Here is an 18,004-nt window from a genome sequence, read left to right as displayed (position 1 = left end):
CTAAATAATCTGCAACATCCTTGAGGTGGGGGTAAGCAGAGAACCAATGAAGGATTCAGTCCGCAAGCAACCACTGATCTCGAGCATACGTTTCTCTTTCATAAATAATCCAGATGATTTAAATTTTAACTGAATCATTTCCTGTTTAGTAAATGAGCAGGAAAATAAGGCTGCTGAAATACACATTACTTTGACTCAAATCGTGACAGATCAGACAGGTATTTAGACATAACACATACATATTCTCAGATATTTTGGACACAAAAGAGAAGGGAAAACCTGGATTATCTACATTTTTATTTTTATGCAATTTACAGTTTCACAGCAAAGACCTAAGAGGTGGACCATCATCAACATAGTGGATTATGAATGTCTTTTGTCACTGAAAATCTCATCCATCAAACCATCACAGTGTGTGTGGGGGGCTGCATCAGAGATTTGAGTGCTCATCCTGAATGGCATGCCTGAACTACAAAGGCTAAAGGGATGATGGGAAATGAAGTGAAGTCAACACATACATTTCACTTAGATGTAGTGTAGGAGCAGTCCATTCTTTGCTCTGATGATGAGGCGTGTATCTGTGGTGTGTGGAAACGCATTCACAAACTTACAATAATTTTATACACAACCTCTTTCTAACAAACAAACACAAGTTTTCAGCTGTCTGCTCCAAATATAGTTCTTTTTTAGGAGTTTTTAGGAGTTTGATTTCATGAACTTGCTGCCTCACGCCTGCTCTCTTCGAACTCCTCGGGGATCTGAAAGAGCCTGGACCAAAAGCACGTGTTGTAGTTTTGCTCGTCATTTGGAGGCGGTCTACAGCTGAGCGAACATGCACGTAGTGAAACTGGGGCTCAACTCTTGAGTTCGGGACGACGTGTTTATGAGGAGTCCGCACAATTAGTAAGAAGGTAATGGGTTTGGTTTCAGAACTGAACAAAGCCCTATTGTGCAGAGCTAACATATTCTCCTTTAAGTACTTCCCGGTGCTTTCCCTAAAACCATGCAAACTTTGCAGCGTCGGAGCCAGACATTTTAGACTGGGGTGGCCATAGCAGGGCGTTACCTAAGGTGAGGGGGCAACTTGAGGACTGGTGGAGGCAGTTGTTAAAGGAATAAAGACTTCCCCCCGCTCACTTCCGTCAATAACCTTTAGGAGTTACTGCGCGGACGTTTTACTCCTCGTATCATTACGCCTCACAATATAATCCCCCTTTTTATTTGCTTATAAAATCGACATGCTACATTTCTGTGTAAATATACTTCGCATGAAAACACTTCACGTAACTTTATTTAAATAGGGAACACGTGGAAGAGCTTGGTAGCTTCTATCGTGAGCTTTTTTGGAGCTATGTGACATGTGGGAGAGGCTGCGTATGTGCTCCGTTTGCCTGGCAGAGCGCACGGACAAAGACCAGACGGGGATGTATTAACACGACTAAAGTGAGGTAAGAACATATCTCAGTATGTAAAAACGGTGGCCTATTCCTTTAAAGCTGAACCAAACCCTGGAAGTGAAAAGCACAGAGATAGTATCTAAATGTGTTTCTAGCACTCACAGACCCTCACACACACACACACACATATCGATTGCTCCCCTTAGCACCAAACGTTTCTTTTAAACAACAGCACACATCATATCGTCCGACACAGACTTCACTGAACACTCTAGAGGAGGTAGTTCCGTGTCCCAGCCTCATGTGAACAGCAGACTACGAGGCCCAATCTGAACACTGATTGGCTAAACTCACCATCTTATTATATTGTGAAGATTCTCACATTTACTGTATATTCAGTCAAATAACCACCTGTAAATGATTAATATTAATAATATTAATCCAATCCACTTTATTTATATAGCACATTTAAACAACAAAACGTTTCCAAAGTGCTGCACACGCAACAACAAAATCAATAAAACCAAAACAATACAAATGAGCTCTACCACTATATGAGTGTAAAACAATAAATATCAATAAAACTGTTTAAAAGAATACATATAAATACAAACACATTAAAAACTATCAATAAGAATAAAACTCAATAAAATAAATAAAAAGACACAGGGGACCACACAACTTAAGCGGTACTAAAAGCCAGAGAATAAAAGTGAGTCTTAAAATGGGATTTAAAACACTCCGCAGTGGGGGCCGTACGGATGTGGAGGGGCAGAGCGTTCCACAGCTTAGGGCCGACAACGGCGAACGCTCTGTCCCCTCTGGTTTTACGGTTCGTCTTCGGAACCACGAGCTGGAGCTGGCCCTCAGACCTCAAAGCGCGTGGGGTGCGGTAAATTTGGATGAGGTCTGTGATATACTGCGGGGCCAGTCCATTCAAAGCTTTAAAAACAAACAACAACATTCTCAAATCAGTTCTAAAATTAACAAGGAGCCAGTGCAAAGACGCAAGGATTGGGGTGATTAACAATGCAATGACTTGACTTACTTTACTTTCAAAAGCTCTACTGATGTGACGCTTTGATGCATTTTAAAGAGGGGGTATTATGCTTTTTTCAATCACATAGCACCAGTCTATAGCACACTACAATGAAGACGAAAATTTCTGTTGGTCTGTAAATGCAGTGAATTAAAATAACTGCCATGTATAAAATTGCTCTCTCAAAATGGCTGTAGCGAATGTCTTGAAATAGGCCTCTGTCTCTTTAAGAACCTCTGACCCTTTCCGACACGCCCCCTCCACACGCTGTCTGTGGCATCATCACAACACTCCGCTCGTTGTCTCCACACGTGTTCAAACTAAAATCGATTTATCGGTGCATTTTCATTTTTATTGTTGGAAAGGATCACTTTGTGAACAATGGCCACACAGGATATGATTTGATCCAGCGACTTTAAAGACGGTGTGTACGCTTGGAAGGAGCTTATGCCTGAAAAATAACTGCTGTTTGGAGGCTCTAGTCCCTCTTTGCTAATGCCATGCCCTATGGATCTCTAACTATACCCCCATGGACTACACCGGGATGTCCCCAGGGACATTATCTGTGCAGGTGGACGATGGTTATTCGGGGTTAGCATGTTATAATCGACTACAGCTCATTGTTGATGAAAAGTCTGCAATAAACCACAAATGTGTAAAGCCTGGCTCAGTGTGTGATCATCATAAAGGCTGCTTCAAGTAGTTGACTGTTTTATTGATGTTATTAGTGCATTATATGCTGCTTGTTTTCAATGAAATTTCCGAACTACCCGTTAGCACCTCGCGGCTAGCTTGTTAGCTCCGGGAGAAACCACTCGGCAACGACCCATTGTAGATGAAATGTGAGCAATAAACTTCCAAATCAACAAGCCAGGCTCCGTGTGTGATCATTGTTAAACGGTTCTTTATGTGTGTGGTGGTTTTATTGACTTTATTCGTGCATATTTCTCGTTTTCACGTGATGACCCGAGGTTTAGCTTAGCATTAGTTTTCTCCGGAGGCTCTGTGCATCATCAGGGCTGCCAACTCTCACTCTTTCACCGTGAGACACACGCATTTGAGTGCCTTCACACGCTCTCACGCCACACTCCTCATATCACACGCTCAACCAAAACATATCCCTGACTTTTTGCAGTGAGCGGCTGCAGACGCTGTATTTTGTCTGTGTGCCTGTCCACGGCTCCTCTGGCGTGATGGGATATGAACGGGTTCGCGGAGGTGACCGGCTCATTTTTTGTACTATTCGTATGCACGACGTGCGGGGAAACAGCGAGAGCGCTACAGGAGCCCTGACACTCACATCGTCCACCTGTTTGCTCAGCTCACTCCACTCCTGGCCGCCTCCGAAGCGACATCACCGCACACTGCCTCCTCCGCCCCGGTCACCTCCACTGCTGCTGCCCCACGAGGAGCTCAAAGTGAGCAGCATAAGGCAACGAGTTAAAACGAGAAATAAAAGTCCTAATGAAATAATAAACAATGGGTACAGCGGAGATCGAGTTGAACCTAGACCTCTTTTACTTACGTTTTTTTCCCCCTTTTGCGCGACGGAGAGATAGAAAAGTAGGAGAGAAAAAAAGTAGTTACATTGAATAATCATATTCAAAGTTTAATCGTCAAACATGCTCTAACATACTGCAAAATACAGGGATCAAATGGTCATATTTTCTAAAGCTTGTGCTACTTGCTTTTTGTTGGCAATAATTGGAATGAGTGGCTCAGAGAAACAGAGACAGTGTGTTGGCAGGGCTGTAGCGATGAAGGGGCCACTGGGCATTTGCTGAGAGGCCCCAATTTGAAAGGGGCCCAGAAATATAATTGAACAGCAGTAAATAGACCAGCTAAAATTATTATTTATGATCTAAAATGCACCAGATTGCAGGAAATCAAATCTGAATTCTAAAAAAATTATTGGGGGAGGACCTCCAAACCCCCCCTTCAGAGTGCCCTCCCACGCTTTCAATAGGTTCTGATGGTCATGTGGGGTGGTGCCAAGCTCCCTCTGATCCATATGCAGTTCCTGATGTGCTCAGTCATGTAGATCGTAGACTTGTTTTTGGCTTAGAATTTAATACCATTACGAGACAGTATCGCCATGAAAAAGGCCCCCCAGCTCGGGGCCGACCAAAGTCTCACTCCAAAGTTTGGTGAAAAGTTGGCAGCCCTGCATCATCAAGGCCCTAAGACATTCCCAGCGCAGATCCAGCCACTGAAATAAGTGTTCTTGTCACCAGTTTTAATCCTGGGTGTTTCGGTAACAGAAACACTGATGTGTGTCTTTGTAAAAGTCTCAGAGCTGCTGTAGCTCCGGTTCAAAACACATGAAGCTAATCCTCCATGATGACTCTGACTGTTTACATCTTAGGGCTGGACATGCGGGGAGGGGGTTCTGCTGAGGGGCAGTGGTTGGTTACTGGCCTGGTGACGAAAGGTCGGAGGCGTCTCCGGGAGGTGGAGGCGTTCCTAGGAGGACTCAGGCAAAGCTACACTTAAAATGGCTGCCATCAGAGTTTTTACAGATTACTCAAAAATACGCAAATGTGCCAAGGCAACACTTCAAGCATGTTTTTAATGAAGGAATGACATAATAACATGATCCAAAGCTTGAAAAAGTCGATTTTGCATAATACCCCCCTTTAAGGTGACCGCTTCGATATGGATCTCAATTGTGAAAGAGTCTGATCTTTTTTTTTTTCAGTCAATTTAACCCAGAACTCCCCTGAAGGAAATGTCTTTTTTTCTGGTGCAAATGTCACATTTACAGTGTAGATGGATTTACACTATGACAAGTAGAGCTGGGTACCATTAAAGGACACCAGTATGGTATTGGGAAAAAAGTTTTGGTACTATTGGTATCTAAAAAATGAATTGGTGGCACAGCACGATAGTGCAGTGGTTAGCTCTCGTGCTTCACAGCAAGAAGGTCCCGGGTTCGATTCCCACCTGGACGGATCCTTTCTGTGGAGTTTGCATGCTCTCCCTGTGTCTGTGTAGGTTTCCTCCGGTACTCCAATTTCCCCTACCACTAAAAACATGTACAATCAGTTCCCATCTGGAGCAAATGAGATTCTTAATCTTTCCTGGTTTAATAAAGGTCAAATTGATTCATCTATCTTTACTCTTTAGACCAAGTTAAGGTGCTGTTGGTCCAGGGACAGCATTGACAGCATTTAAGGAAGGAACCTTTAGCTCAAATAAAGGATTTTTTCCCCCTAATTTTATTTTTGCACCATTTATTCTTCATTTCTCTAATACTTGTATTTTTGCCACAATATAACCCCCATGTTCTCCCAAATTGTTCCCCATTTTTCAAACATTTCTTGACATTGGACATGAACCTGATATTGTAAATGCCCAGATCTTCCACACATTATTGTTCTGTTTCCTGGTTCTAAATGGCAAATATTTTAGTATAGGCATCGGAAACAATATTGTTCAGATATCATAACCAAATATCGTTTAAGTATTGGTTTTGGGGGGGAAAAGTAACGGTACCCAGCCCTAATGATAAGAAAATGACTTGATTACCTTTCAATACAAACAAAATGTACGTTTTCAGCCATCCTTGGCCGGGCGGCCCGTAAAATTCCAGGGAGGGCAAGAGCACACTCCAGAAACCCCCTCTAGCTCCACCCATGAAACCTTATGTATAAAGCACTACAGTAGGCCAACGTGCCTTAAAGGCATACATTTAGGTTTACAGTAACAAGGCAAAAAGCAAAGCTTCATGAACACACTGCTCAGTGCTGAGTAGTCGTAGTCTATAGCTCCCAGACGTGCGCTGTGCACCGTTCGTGAGGGCCTCTAGTGAACGTCACAGTGGCCCTCCTCCGCGCACTTCTTCTCCGAAGTGTCGGACGAGGCGTACAGCAGGTCCTCGTCCCCCAGAACCGATGCATGCTCCAAATTCACAAAATTTGGGATGGTGAAATGCGACACGAAACTGCATTTGCGGTCCGTTTTGTCGGCGTCTTCCAAAACCAGATTCAAGTCGTGGTCCTCATCCTCCGGTTCTCGAAGGATGTGTTGGATCCCATTAGCGACACAGTCCGCGGGTTTTTGAAGAGTCTGGCCCGCGGTCGGCTCCTCCGGCTTGGGTTTGTCCGGCAGGTGCTCCTGGGCGATGTAGAAGTGGAAGTAGGAGCGGGACTCGGTGAGCAGCGGCCGAGAGAAGGCCTTTTCAGCGTCATCTTCAGCGTTGAGAACGTCCAATGTTCCGTTGGCCAGCCGGGGGGCGTTCTCCGACTCCGGGTTACTGTAGGAAGAGACAGACACTGGTGAGATATTCCAGTTACAGCAACAAACCACTCCAAAGAAGAGGGGTTCAGGCTAAGTCGATTACTCCTTTTTACTTGTGACTGGGTTTGAGTTTTGAAAAAATGCAGGCTCTCCATTCATTGTTCTGCAGATGATATACATACAGTTCATTGTTCTGCAGATGATATACATACAGTTCAAGTGTCTGCCCATAAAATCTACCTCGGGTCCAAGTCATGTCAAACTGTCCGCAGATATCGGTATACTTGGCTCATTAGATTCTCACACATCTGTGAGGGATCTTGATGTCATGTTGGACAGACTTTTCAATGTGACTTTGCACGATGTGGGAATTGCAAAATCGTGGGCTGAACACGTCTCCACTGTGCGATGGTCCAAAGAGACAATTGTAGCTATGACCAAAGTTTTTTTGAAGCAGTTTCAGGCGTCAGTGTGTGTTTAGCTGAGGCAAGTGCTGTAAGTTAGCTGCGTTTATTTTTGCAGAAAAGTGCAGGGGAAGTCCTGTCAAATGTGATGAGTCGGACCCGCCCGTGTCTGTCTTCTGCTCTATTGATGTTCTATTCTGTATTCTGACGACTGTCAGAGATCCTAGTTACAGCGAGAGAATGGCTCACTCTGTAACAACACTATGAAACACTTGATCTCGGTCGCAGCTCGTCTTTGGTTGCAGTGTTGGGAACATTACTTTATAATAGTAATTAATCAAACTCTCTCAACCTGAGATAACTGGTCAAGTAAACAACCTGTACTTCCAAGTGTTTTGTTCAGCCCTGCAGTTTTGGACTGAGTGAGCATGGGCGGCCCCTTCCTTCGCTCTTCCATGCTGGGTGACTCCAACACACATTTGCATTTTTTCTCACTGTCTGACATGAAACCAGAATACACTTTTTTTTTTAAATTTTAGGGCAATTAGAATTTTTAAAAAAATATTTCGATTTGTCAAATGCCAAAAGAATGAGAAGAATTTTCGACACAATTTTGTATTACTTTTTACAAAACCAGAAGTGTACACTAAGATTACTACACGTTTGGGTCCAATTTCAAGACACCTGAAGATGCCAGGTTCATTGGTTCAAACAATGATGGAAATGTCCAGTCATCATACAGATCAGAAGGAAGGCGGGTTCTGTGTCCCAGAGATGAATATGCTGTGTCTGAAATGTGAATATCAACCCAAGAACAAATGCAAAAGACTTGGTGAAGATGCTGAACCTGGTAAGAGTTTGTTATTATCCAGAGTGAAACATGTCCTGTACTGACAAGGGCTGAGAAGGAACTCTGTCAGGAAGACTTTCATTTTTGGAGACATATCCTGTGGTGTTGACCATGGTCACCTTTGGAGGAAAAAGCCTGAGAACAACATCCCAACTTTGAAATATGGGAGGGACTGGTGCACTCCACAAAATAGATGACATCACGAAGAAAGAACACTACACTGCATTTCAAATGATTACGCAAATTGTATTTCAGTGCCATAAAGGTAAAAAAGTTTCAGTGAAACTCATGGATGGTATTGTGTCTCAGGGCTCTTTGAATCACTGACATCAATCTTATACGCCTGTGATGATTAGTTGTCAGGTAAGCCCAGATAAGGGAAATCTACTGAAAGAGGACGTTACACATTAATAAGCAGACCATCATTTTCAAACAATATGGGAAAGAAAAAGGATCTCTGCTGATGAAAAGCGTGGAACAGTTGAATGCCTTGATGCCAAGATTTTTAAAAAATTAAGCGTAATCATTGTTAAATAGATGTGTGGCTGATTCAGAGCACACAGGGGTTTGTACAGATAAAGGCACAATGAGGACGGTTTCTGCCAGACAAATACATCAGATTAAGAGAACAGATGCAAACAGGTATTTTGAAGCTGCTGGTGCCTCTGGAGTCTCCCGAACATCAAGGTGTAGGACCCTCCAGAGGCTGCAGTTGTGCATAAACCTTCTATCCGGTCTCCCCTTACTTGGCAATCGCACATCAAATATATATATACTAAAATATCAAGAAGCATTTCAGTAATAGCAAAAGCAAAGCACATTTTAAATATCAAAGCTCTACATACCGTATACTGTTCTCTTATACTGCCCTATTTAAATTATTTTACTGTGGCATGGGGTAGTACTTATAAAACCACAGTAAAACCAGTAGTAATGCTGCAAAAAAGAGCTGTCCGATTAAAGCAAAAAGCTGTTTTTTTTGACCACACAAACTCATTATTTTTAAAATCAAAGATCATAAAGTTTTCTGACTTTGAGTTCCAAACAGATGTTTAACAAAGCAAGGTACAAACTGTTACCAAGCCAAACACAAAGAAGGTTCCAAGAAAGTACTGGTCGTTAAACTTCAGGATTCAGAATCATAGCACAACCCTGAAAAGTTTCAGCCTGACAGTTAATGGTGCACAATTGTGGAATAAATTGGAGACGGAGACGAACGATTTCCAAACACCAACCTGTTCAAATATAAATACAAGCAAAAGACTTTTGAAAAGTACAAAGAAGAAACGCATTGCCACTAGGGGGAGCAGTAGGATCAATTTGCATTCTATTAATTAAGGAAGACTGTTGTTGCTCTGAACGGTTCTCATTCTATTGTTCAAAATTGCAAATAGAGAATTAGGGTAGGCAAGCTGCAAATCTGTTGAGAGGGACCCTCACAAAACCCTTGCACTGTATTTAAACTAAAACTGTTAAAGTGCACTAACAACTGAAATGTGCAATAACATTAATGTGCATCAAATCTCAAATCTTGCTCCGGCATTTTAAAGTCACAAGTAACATTTCACTCAAGTAGATCACAATTCATGTAGGCCAATGTTTTTCTTAACATACAAACAATACTGTATGTGTCTGCTGTGAGAGACTATCTCTCCTAAGAGACAAAAGACAGCCACATTCACCGTAAATCACATTTACGGTCATCAAATATATTCTTTGATTATCCACTTCAAAAAGAGCATTTTCTGTATCAAGCTAATCCTGGGGAGCTTGTTTTGTTTTGCTGGCAACCATATAATCCAAAATGTAAAGCAGTGTGCCTTCAAAGTTCTGTTCATTACATTTCGTTAGCCACATAGCATAATTGCCTAACTCATTTTTGTTTTGATTTTGGAAAACATGTAAAAAGACGTTTTATAGGAAACACATTGTTTTTCTCTTATTGCCATTTTAACAATACAAAATGACTTAGGCAGTTATGCTTTGTGGCTAATGATTTGCAACTTGAGATGAGTATTTAGAAAGAGCAACATGTCGACATTTTTTGCTATAAGGCGATTACGTCTTTGACTAACCGCTTCACCAGCTTTGGAGAACAACCTTTCTGCAGGAACAGATGTCGCCACAGTTCCGAGGTATTTCTCTTCATTCCGTTTCCACCACCTTTTCCTCCATGTATCTGCACATTTCAATGAATGCATCTGTATTTGCAGTATGATGGCTTGAAAGTTTTATTGTAAATAAAACCTGTAAAACACGCAAAAATATTGTGGGACTAAAATTCAAAACCCAAAGAAATATTTGGGAGACATCTTAATGTTAGGAGTGTTGACCAAAAAAGTCAGCAAATCCAGCAGCTGCTGTCAGACTCTAACTTGGATTACCTTTCAGAGACATGGTTAACACCAACAACACCTTTTGCTCTGATGAATGTTCCGGGATACAAGATTAACAGAAAAGACGGATCAAGTGGGAGAGGTGGGGCCAGAATGAATATTCCAGTTTTAATCAGCAGAGAGCTGATCAAAGGTAATACCACCACCCGCAATGTTAACACCAATAACCTCAGACCTGTTCCCAAATCACAACCACCACACACTTCTGATAATATCCAATCCCCTATAACGGTAAACATGGCCCTTTTAAATGTCCGCTCTCTGCTGAGTAAGTCTTTTATTGTAAATGATTTTATTTTAGATAATAATCTTGATTGTTTGTTTTTAACTGAAACCTGGCTGGGTGCAGATGCAAAACTCGGCCTCCCCACCTAATTTTAGCAGTAATTTTTCTACCAGAAATGGTAAAAGGGGAGGTGGCACTGCCTCTATATGTACAAATACTCTTGCCACCAAACCTATTTTATTTGATCATTTCATGACTTTTGAGCACCACGCAATTGTTTTTAGTAACCCCCCGATTTTATGTGTCACTATTTATAGACCGCCCAAAAATTGCTCGCTTTTTCTCAGTGAATTTTCTGATTTTTTTTATCAATTTTGCACAGCTCTTCTAATATGATCATTTTAATCGGTGATTTTAACCTACACATAGACAACCTTTTAGACCCCATTTCAACAGAGTTTTTAAATGTTCTTAATTATATGGATTTTATCACGTCATGCAGCCAACTCACAACAGAGGACACAGTCTGGACCAGGTCATCACGTATGGCCTGTCCACGACTGTGTCCTCTGTCGTCGACTTGGCTGTCTCTGACCACGACTGTGTGTTTTCTTACCCCTGAAGTGGCTGCAAATTTTATTGATGTTTTAGAGAAATGTCTTCCTCTTGTTTTACCTGCTCCCCCTGATTTTATTGTTGAAAATGTTAACAGCAAATTACAGCTCGCCCTGGACACAGTTGCTCCACTTAAAACAAAAAACATTAACATAAAACACATTCCTCCATGGAGAAATGAAGAACTTAAAAAACTTAAACGAAAATGCAGGGTGGCGGAGAGGAGATGGAGGAAGGACAAAATAACTATAAATTATCAAATATTCTCTGAGCATCAAAAATATACAACAACGCAATAAGAAGCGCACGCAATAACTACTTTTCAAACCTAATCAGTATCCATAAAAATAACCCCAAACTTTTATTTTCCACCATCAACCATTTATTCAACCCGGAATTTAACAAAACCCATTTTAAAGTGTCTGACTCCCTTTGCGACGTGTTTGCAGACCACTTCGTGGGGAAGGTGGACACTATCAGATGTAATATTTTATCCTCCCAAAATAATATGGTTTTAAATGCATCTGGCTGTCTGCATTCAGAGGAAATACTGGACAGTTTTGTCCTGGTTAATGCTGAGATGCTTGATAACATTTTCTCCTCAGTGAGGCCCAACACATGTCTTTTAGACCCAGTCCCAACGCCGTTTTTTAAAACATTGTATGGATCTTTTAGAGATGACCTTTTAACCATCAGGAATTGCTCTCTTCAGATGGGGGTCTTCCCTGCTGCGTTTAAAGGGGTGGTGGTGAGGCCCCTGCTGAAGAAGAGCAATTTGGATTTTAATGATCAGTTTTTGATCAATCAAAAACTGTAGTAAGATTTTTTTCTTTTTTATTGGTTGAAGAACAATAAAATAAACAGAACTTGAACTGTAGATAAATGTTTTCAGGTTCAAGGAACTTTATATGATCAAAATGTAACGTTAAAACGTTTCCGGAAGGCTCTTATTAACATAACATTAGATGGACATTCTATTAATGTGTTTTTACCCTCTTACCACCTAAACAAGCGCATTTTCTACAGTTCAGTTTTACCCAAATCTAAAAGCTTCTAGACTGGAGCCCACAGCCTATAGGCCAGAGTAACGCCTCATTGAAAAGCTGAGACCTTCAAAACTGTGGATTTTTTATTGTGTTTTCGTCCCCTTTTGTGTTGAGTTTTCACCCTTTTTTTCTGCACTTTCATCACCTTGTCGTGATTGACTTTTTTGTTGCACCGTCTACGCTTTTTTGTTACTCTTTTGTGGCTCTTCTGTTACTTTATTTGATCACTTTTTGCTTTTTTCAAGAAAGTTTTAGATTTGGGTAAAGCCAAACTGGAGAAAATGTGCTATGTTCAGATGTAGGTTAAAAGGTTACAGAAGAAAAAAACATATAAATGTTGTCATAACTTTGAAAAAAATGTTCCCAAAATATTCTAAAAAACAAAACTTGTTATATATTTTAAATGGATACTGTGCCGTAGGCAGGAAGCCTGCTCCATCAACAACGTGCCCCTTGAACTGAGCGTTTATTGGTCTGTATCACAAAACACTGTTTGATTTGTGTCTAGTGTTAATGTTATTGCAGGGGCCTCTTCCTGCTGCTGCCGGGCGGACGGTGTGAGGAAAGTGTCTGGATGGAGAATTGACGATCTTCTCATTGTGAAGAGTTGAAAGGGATGTGAGCCACAAAGTAATTTGCTTCTTTTATTGTGCCTTGGACCAAGAGTAGTTCATCCTCTCGTGCATGCAGTAGGCGTTTGTTTTGTGGCGATAGTCAGCAGTGGTGTACAGGGGTTTGGACAGGTTGCAGTGGGGGTCAGTGGCGATAGTCAGCAGTGGTGGTCAGTGGCGATAGTCAGCAGTGGTGTACAGGGGTTTGGACAGGCTGCAGTGGTGGTCAGTGGCGATAGTCAGCAGTGGTGTGCAGGGGTTTGGACAGGCTGCAGTGGTGGTCAGTGGCGATAGTCAGCAGTGGTGTGCAGGTGTTTGGACAGGCTGCAATGGTGGTCAGTAGTAATAGTCAGCAGTGGTGTACAGGAGTTTGGACAGGCTGCAGTGGTGGTCAGTGGCGATAGTCAGCAGTGGTGGTCAGTGGCGATAGTCAGCAGTGGTGTACAGGGGTTTGGACAGGCTGCAGTGGTGGTCAGTGGCGATAGTCAGCAGTGGTGTACAGGGGTTTGGACAGGCTGCAGTGGTGGTCAGTGGCGATAGTCAGCAGTGGTGTACAGGGGTTTGGACAGGCTGCAGTGGTGGTCAGTGGCGATAGTCAGCAGTGGTGTGCAGGGGTTTGGACAGGCTGCATTAACATCAGTGTGAAATTGCATACGTTTTCTCTGAGTTCGCTTTGAATTTGATATTACATTTACATTACTTCATGAAACAAATGGCATCACCTTTTTTTCTTTTTTTAATTCTTCCTCGGTGTGCCCATGTGAATATTGCAGTGTTAATATTGCAGACTTAATTTTGATGGTGATATTGTCGGTGTCCTGCCATGGCTTAAGCTTCCACAGGCTGAGAGGGCACCAGCATCAGCAGGAGGACAAGCCCATTGTATCTCATGTAAGGTGACCTTGGGTGTTTTGAAAGACGCCGACAAATAAAATGTATTATTATTATATTATTATAGAGCCAAACTACAGATTTAGTGCAAAGCACATTTGCAATAATAAGGCTATCGTAAGGCTTGTGCTTCTATTAGAAATAGCTGAACTTGAATGTTTGAAGTCTCTAAAAATATAGTTGAAAATACGAAATTAACATGTTCATTTAGTATGTTTTTTTTAATAGATATATTGTATATATATACTACACATACATATGCATATACCGCAAAATATGTTTTTTCTCCCCTTGCCGTTCTCCCCAGGAGTTAAACGCACGCAGGTTAAAGTGACAGCTCAGCTGGTTGAAAGCTCCAAGTACACAAGCACTGTTCCAATACGTTTAACTGTTAAACGTTCTCCCCAAGTCCATACTTCTCGTGTGCACGGCAAGTATGTACTTGCTGAGCACACGAGAAAGTACTTGTATTTTTGAGTATTGAGAAACGGCCAGTGTTTTTCTGTGACTGTCTCTGATGGATGATTGGTGAACCTTCACCAGAATCCTCTATATAAATGACCTGCCATCTGTATGTGAGGACGTTAATATGCAGATGATACGGTCATTTATACTTGGGGAAAGGATGCTGATCAGGTAGTCATTAAACTTACGGCAGCAATGGAGAAGGTTACGAGATGGCTGCATGACTCAAGTCTCACGTTGAACATTAAGAAATCAGCAACAATGTACTTTGTAAACAAATATAAAACGTCATCCTTTCCAAGCACAACTGTAAACAGGGAAACTATACAAAATGTCAGTGAATATCGTTACCTGGGTGTCATTTTAGAGCCAACTCTTAGCTTTATAAAACATATCAAACAAATGTGCCAGAGTCTCAGATACAACATAAAAAGATTCAAATGTATTAGAAACTCGCCAACTGTGGAGGCAGCCCAAACCTATTTTAACACAATGATTATGTCTCGGTTTTATAATTGTATAACATGCTGGTCCCAGGCGAACAAAACTTGGAAAGCTTGCACAAACAATCACTCAAAATCCTTGACCAGAAACTCCGACAACACCATCACTGTTTAGTCCTTCGAAAATACAGACTGTAACATTTCGACAATATTCAATGATTTGCTTTAATACGATTGGCCCATAGAATCCTAAATAACACTGCACCAACACCACTTAAACATTTTATCCAGTACACATCAGCTGTGACAACTAGAACCAAATGAGCCTCCACCAGGGGGCAGTGTAGCATACCCAAACATAAAACTGCTTTTGCACAATCAGCCTTCTCATATTTAAAGCAATAAAGGACCGAGCTCACAACGGACCTGAAAAGTCAAACAGACAATTTTCAGTTCACAGTAGAAAAATGGCTTTGGACACTCTGAGCTGTTCACACTGAGGCGGACACTATGTTTGAACCACAGGACAACTTATGTATATGTATTCATGTACCAGAACATTTCACTGTGAAATTATAAATGTATTATTAATTTGTGTTAGTGCTTATAATGTGAATGTGACGCAGTAAATGAGAGGCGTGGCTGCATTATACAGGTATGATGCTGTGTATGTGTGTGTGACTGAGGGTCAGTGTCAGCGAGATGGCTTGTTCTAATTGCTTATTCATTGCATGCTATTGTACATATATTTTTTGACTGCAATGTTACTGTATATTATCTGTAACCAGGGACTGCAGATGGGAAGAAGCTATTTAGCTATAATCTGGTGCAGAACAGATCTGTTCTGTGCACAGTCCCTTCAATAAAGACTAAACAAAAACTTTCCAGCAAACCCCTCTGTTTGAAAGATGCAGCTGAAGTTCTCACAGTTCTTTGTTCTGCCTCGGCATGAGTCTGCGGGTGAATCGACTTTAGTTGCTTAAAAAGGTTGCTGGTGTTGCTGCTGTGGGGCACTGTCTCATCCCACAAAATACACTGTGCTTTTACCTTGTCAAGAGGCGAAAAATTGTCCTTGACGCCGGGCTCACACTAAGCGTAAAAAAAATTGCTTGCTCAGCTTGCTCTACTTCCTTGGCCAGCCCCCCTTGTGCAGGAGCACGTGGAGGTGGGTTTGAGACGCAGCTTTTGCACATGAGCCAATTACGCACAGGTGTCTGTCAGATCGAGCTCTGTGGTTGGTGGCCGCCGCCGGAAATGGCTCTGTATTTGCATAGCGTTGACATTTTTTTAACGCTAGCCTCCGCTCCGGCCACCCGTATCTCGCCGCTCTCCTGTGGATTTCCGGAGGCTTCTTTCCGGTCGCCAGCCAGCATAGGGAATGAATGGAAGCTCGCCGCTTTCTTCTCTTCCGCCGCTCTAGGTGTGAGCCCGGCCTCCGCGGCGGGACATTCAGCGTGTGCACACACACACGGGTTGAGTGGAAGAATTCATTCTGCTGCGTAAGACGGGGGTGTTTCGCCCCAATACAGATTGTGTTTGTCGTATACCAACGGCAATGCAAAACAACTGGTCATGGTTTTATGTCTTATGCAAATATTAATCAGTATCGATATTTTTGTCATGAGATCGATACCCAGAAAGTGACGGTGAGTATCGATATATCGACTACTAATCCCTACGAACGAGCCAGCGCTGCTGAGCGGCAGCGGCTGAAAATACAGTGACAGAGAGAAACATTTGGATTACTCTGGTGATCTTAAATTTACTTTTGAAGGCAGTTATTATTACTTTGATCAACGTCTGTGGATATATACTGTATACTGCGACTAATTAGTTGGAGATTCTGGAGTTTAAGTGGTAAGTTTGCCATTGACTTGCTTAGACAGATAATGTTATTGGTAAAACGTACATGGTTCAAGCTAGAGCTAGACCACGTCTGTTCTTCAGGCATTTAGGCTAACTCTATTTTCTGACCCAGAAAAATACAAATGAACATATTAGAGTCTGAAAATGATTCTCTGTGGCTTTAGTATGAAGGAATAAAGCACATTAAATCAGAATTGCTTATATTTTATATTTTATATTCTTATTGAAAACACGTTCACAAACTAGGACGTTTCTTCAGTTTAATCGTGCAACATGAAACAATAAGGACTTCAGTCCTCATTGTAGAGTGCATAGAAACGTACTGAATGTAATAATGATAAATGTGGTTGAATATTTACTGCTTATTCTGCTTTTATTGTGCTCATAATGAACCTGCAAGGAGGATTCTATTTCATCCCTTCTGTCCGCCAGAGGCGGTGCTTCAAGCACTGAATGATCGTTCTTGAGCATGTGCAGGTTGAGAAATTAATAATGACAAAGCAACCTGTGAGCTCCTGTGAGCTACGTGAGTCTTCTGTTCTTGTGTATGGTCGAGTGCTAGCCTGTCTCGCCCTCCTGGGCTGCTGTTGCTGCATAGCATGTGTCCCTGGTGAGTATTTTCCTGTTGCTGTTTATGGTTAGGATTGAGTTTAGGACGGTTTGGCCCTGCTGGACTTAAACAATTGTTGGCCGCGTACGAGAATCCTACGAGTTGGTCATAGGAGCGGTTTCCTCTCCGCTTCCAACTGAGCTGGCCACAGACGTAGAGCGCTCCGCTGCAGGAGCCGCCTCCACCACTGCAGGAGCCACCCCCTCCACTGCACGGAAGTAATCCGCTACGGGAGCTGCAGCATCTGCCCGGAAGAAGGTGTCGTTGTCCTTCTGGGTTGGCGCTGAAGGTCCACAGTTTGTGGTTGAAGCTGGTCCAGATGAAGGCTCTCCTCCAGGCCTTTCACGGTGCTGGTCCTTGTCCTGATGGGGCTGTGCTGCAGCATGAGGACGTGGTGTGTATTCGCGACGAGTACGCCCTGTTTGTTGCAACGTGGGACTCGCATTTTCAGGATGCTGACCAGCATTCTCCTGAACTGGTGGACGTAAATACAGAGACGTCTGAACCGGGCACCTGCGCGAGGGATGGTGACGGTCATCTCTGCTTAAGCTGGCTCTAAGCTCCGGTCAATTATAATTTCCCTACATGTGCGTCTGGGTCTGATCTCAGTGGCTGCGTTACATCGGTTGAATTTCAACCTCCCATTCAGCAAGCGTGGGAGGCGGGGCTTGTAGGTGACGTCAAGTATTTGCGCTGCATTTGTTGGTTGTAGTTTGGCAATGGCGGCGGATACGAAAGAAATGGAAGCTCTTCCCTCCTTTCTGGCTCAGATCCCAAATATCCAGAAAATAAAACTGAAGCCTTGGAATGCGTAAGGAATGCTCCTAAGAGTTATGACAGAGTTATGATAGAGGTATGACAGAGTTATGACAGAGTTATGATAGAGTTATGACAGAGTTATGACAG

General features: G+C 42.4%; 2 protein-coding genes across 2 annotated transcripts in view; both read right to left on the bottom strand.

The window, feature by feature from the left end:
• Positions 1–18,004, bottom strand: part of LOC306975203 (beta/gamma crystallin domain-containing protein 1-like) — a 282,258-nt gene that overhangs the window by 198,583 nt on the left and 65,671 nt on the right. The window lies entirely within an intron of this gene.
• LOC306975332 (melanocortin-2 receptor accessory protein 2A-like) overlaps positions 5,991–18,004 on the bottom strand; it is a 42,671-nt gene continuing 30,657 nt past the window's right edge. Inside the window, exon 3 of the mRNA XM_079572852.1 lies at positions 5,991–6,691. Within this exon, the coding sequence (XP_079428978.1) occupies positions 6,241–6,691 (451 nt within the window). The 3' untranslated portion in view covers positions 5,991–6,240. The remainder of the gene's footprint in view (positions 6,692–18,004) is intronic.

This window comes from Gobius niger (assembly GCF_951799975.1).
Source record: "Gobius niger genome assembly, chromosome: 15".
Classification (NCBI taxonomy): Eukaryota; Metazoa; Chordata; class Actinopteri; order Gobiiformes; family Gobiidae; genus Gobius; species Gobius niger.
Note: the sequence above shows the minus strand (reverse complement) of the source record. Positions and strands in the feature narration are given on the sequence as shown.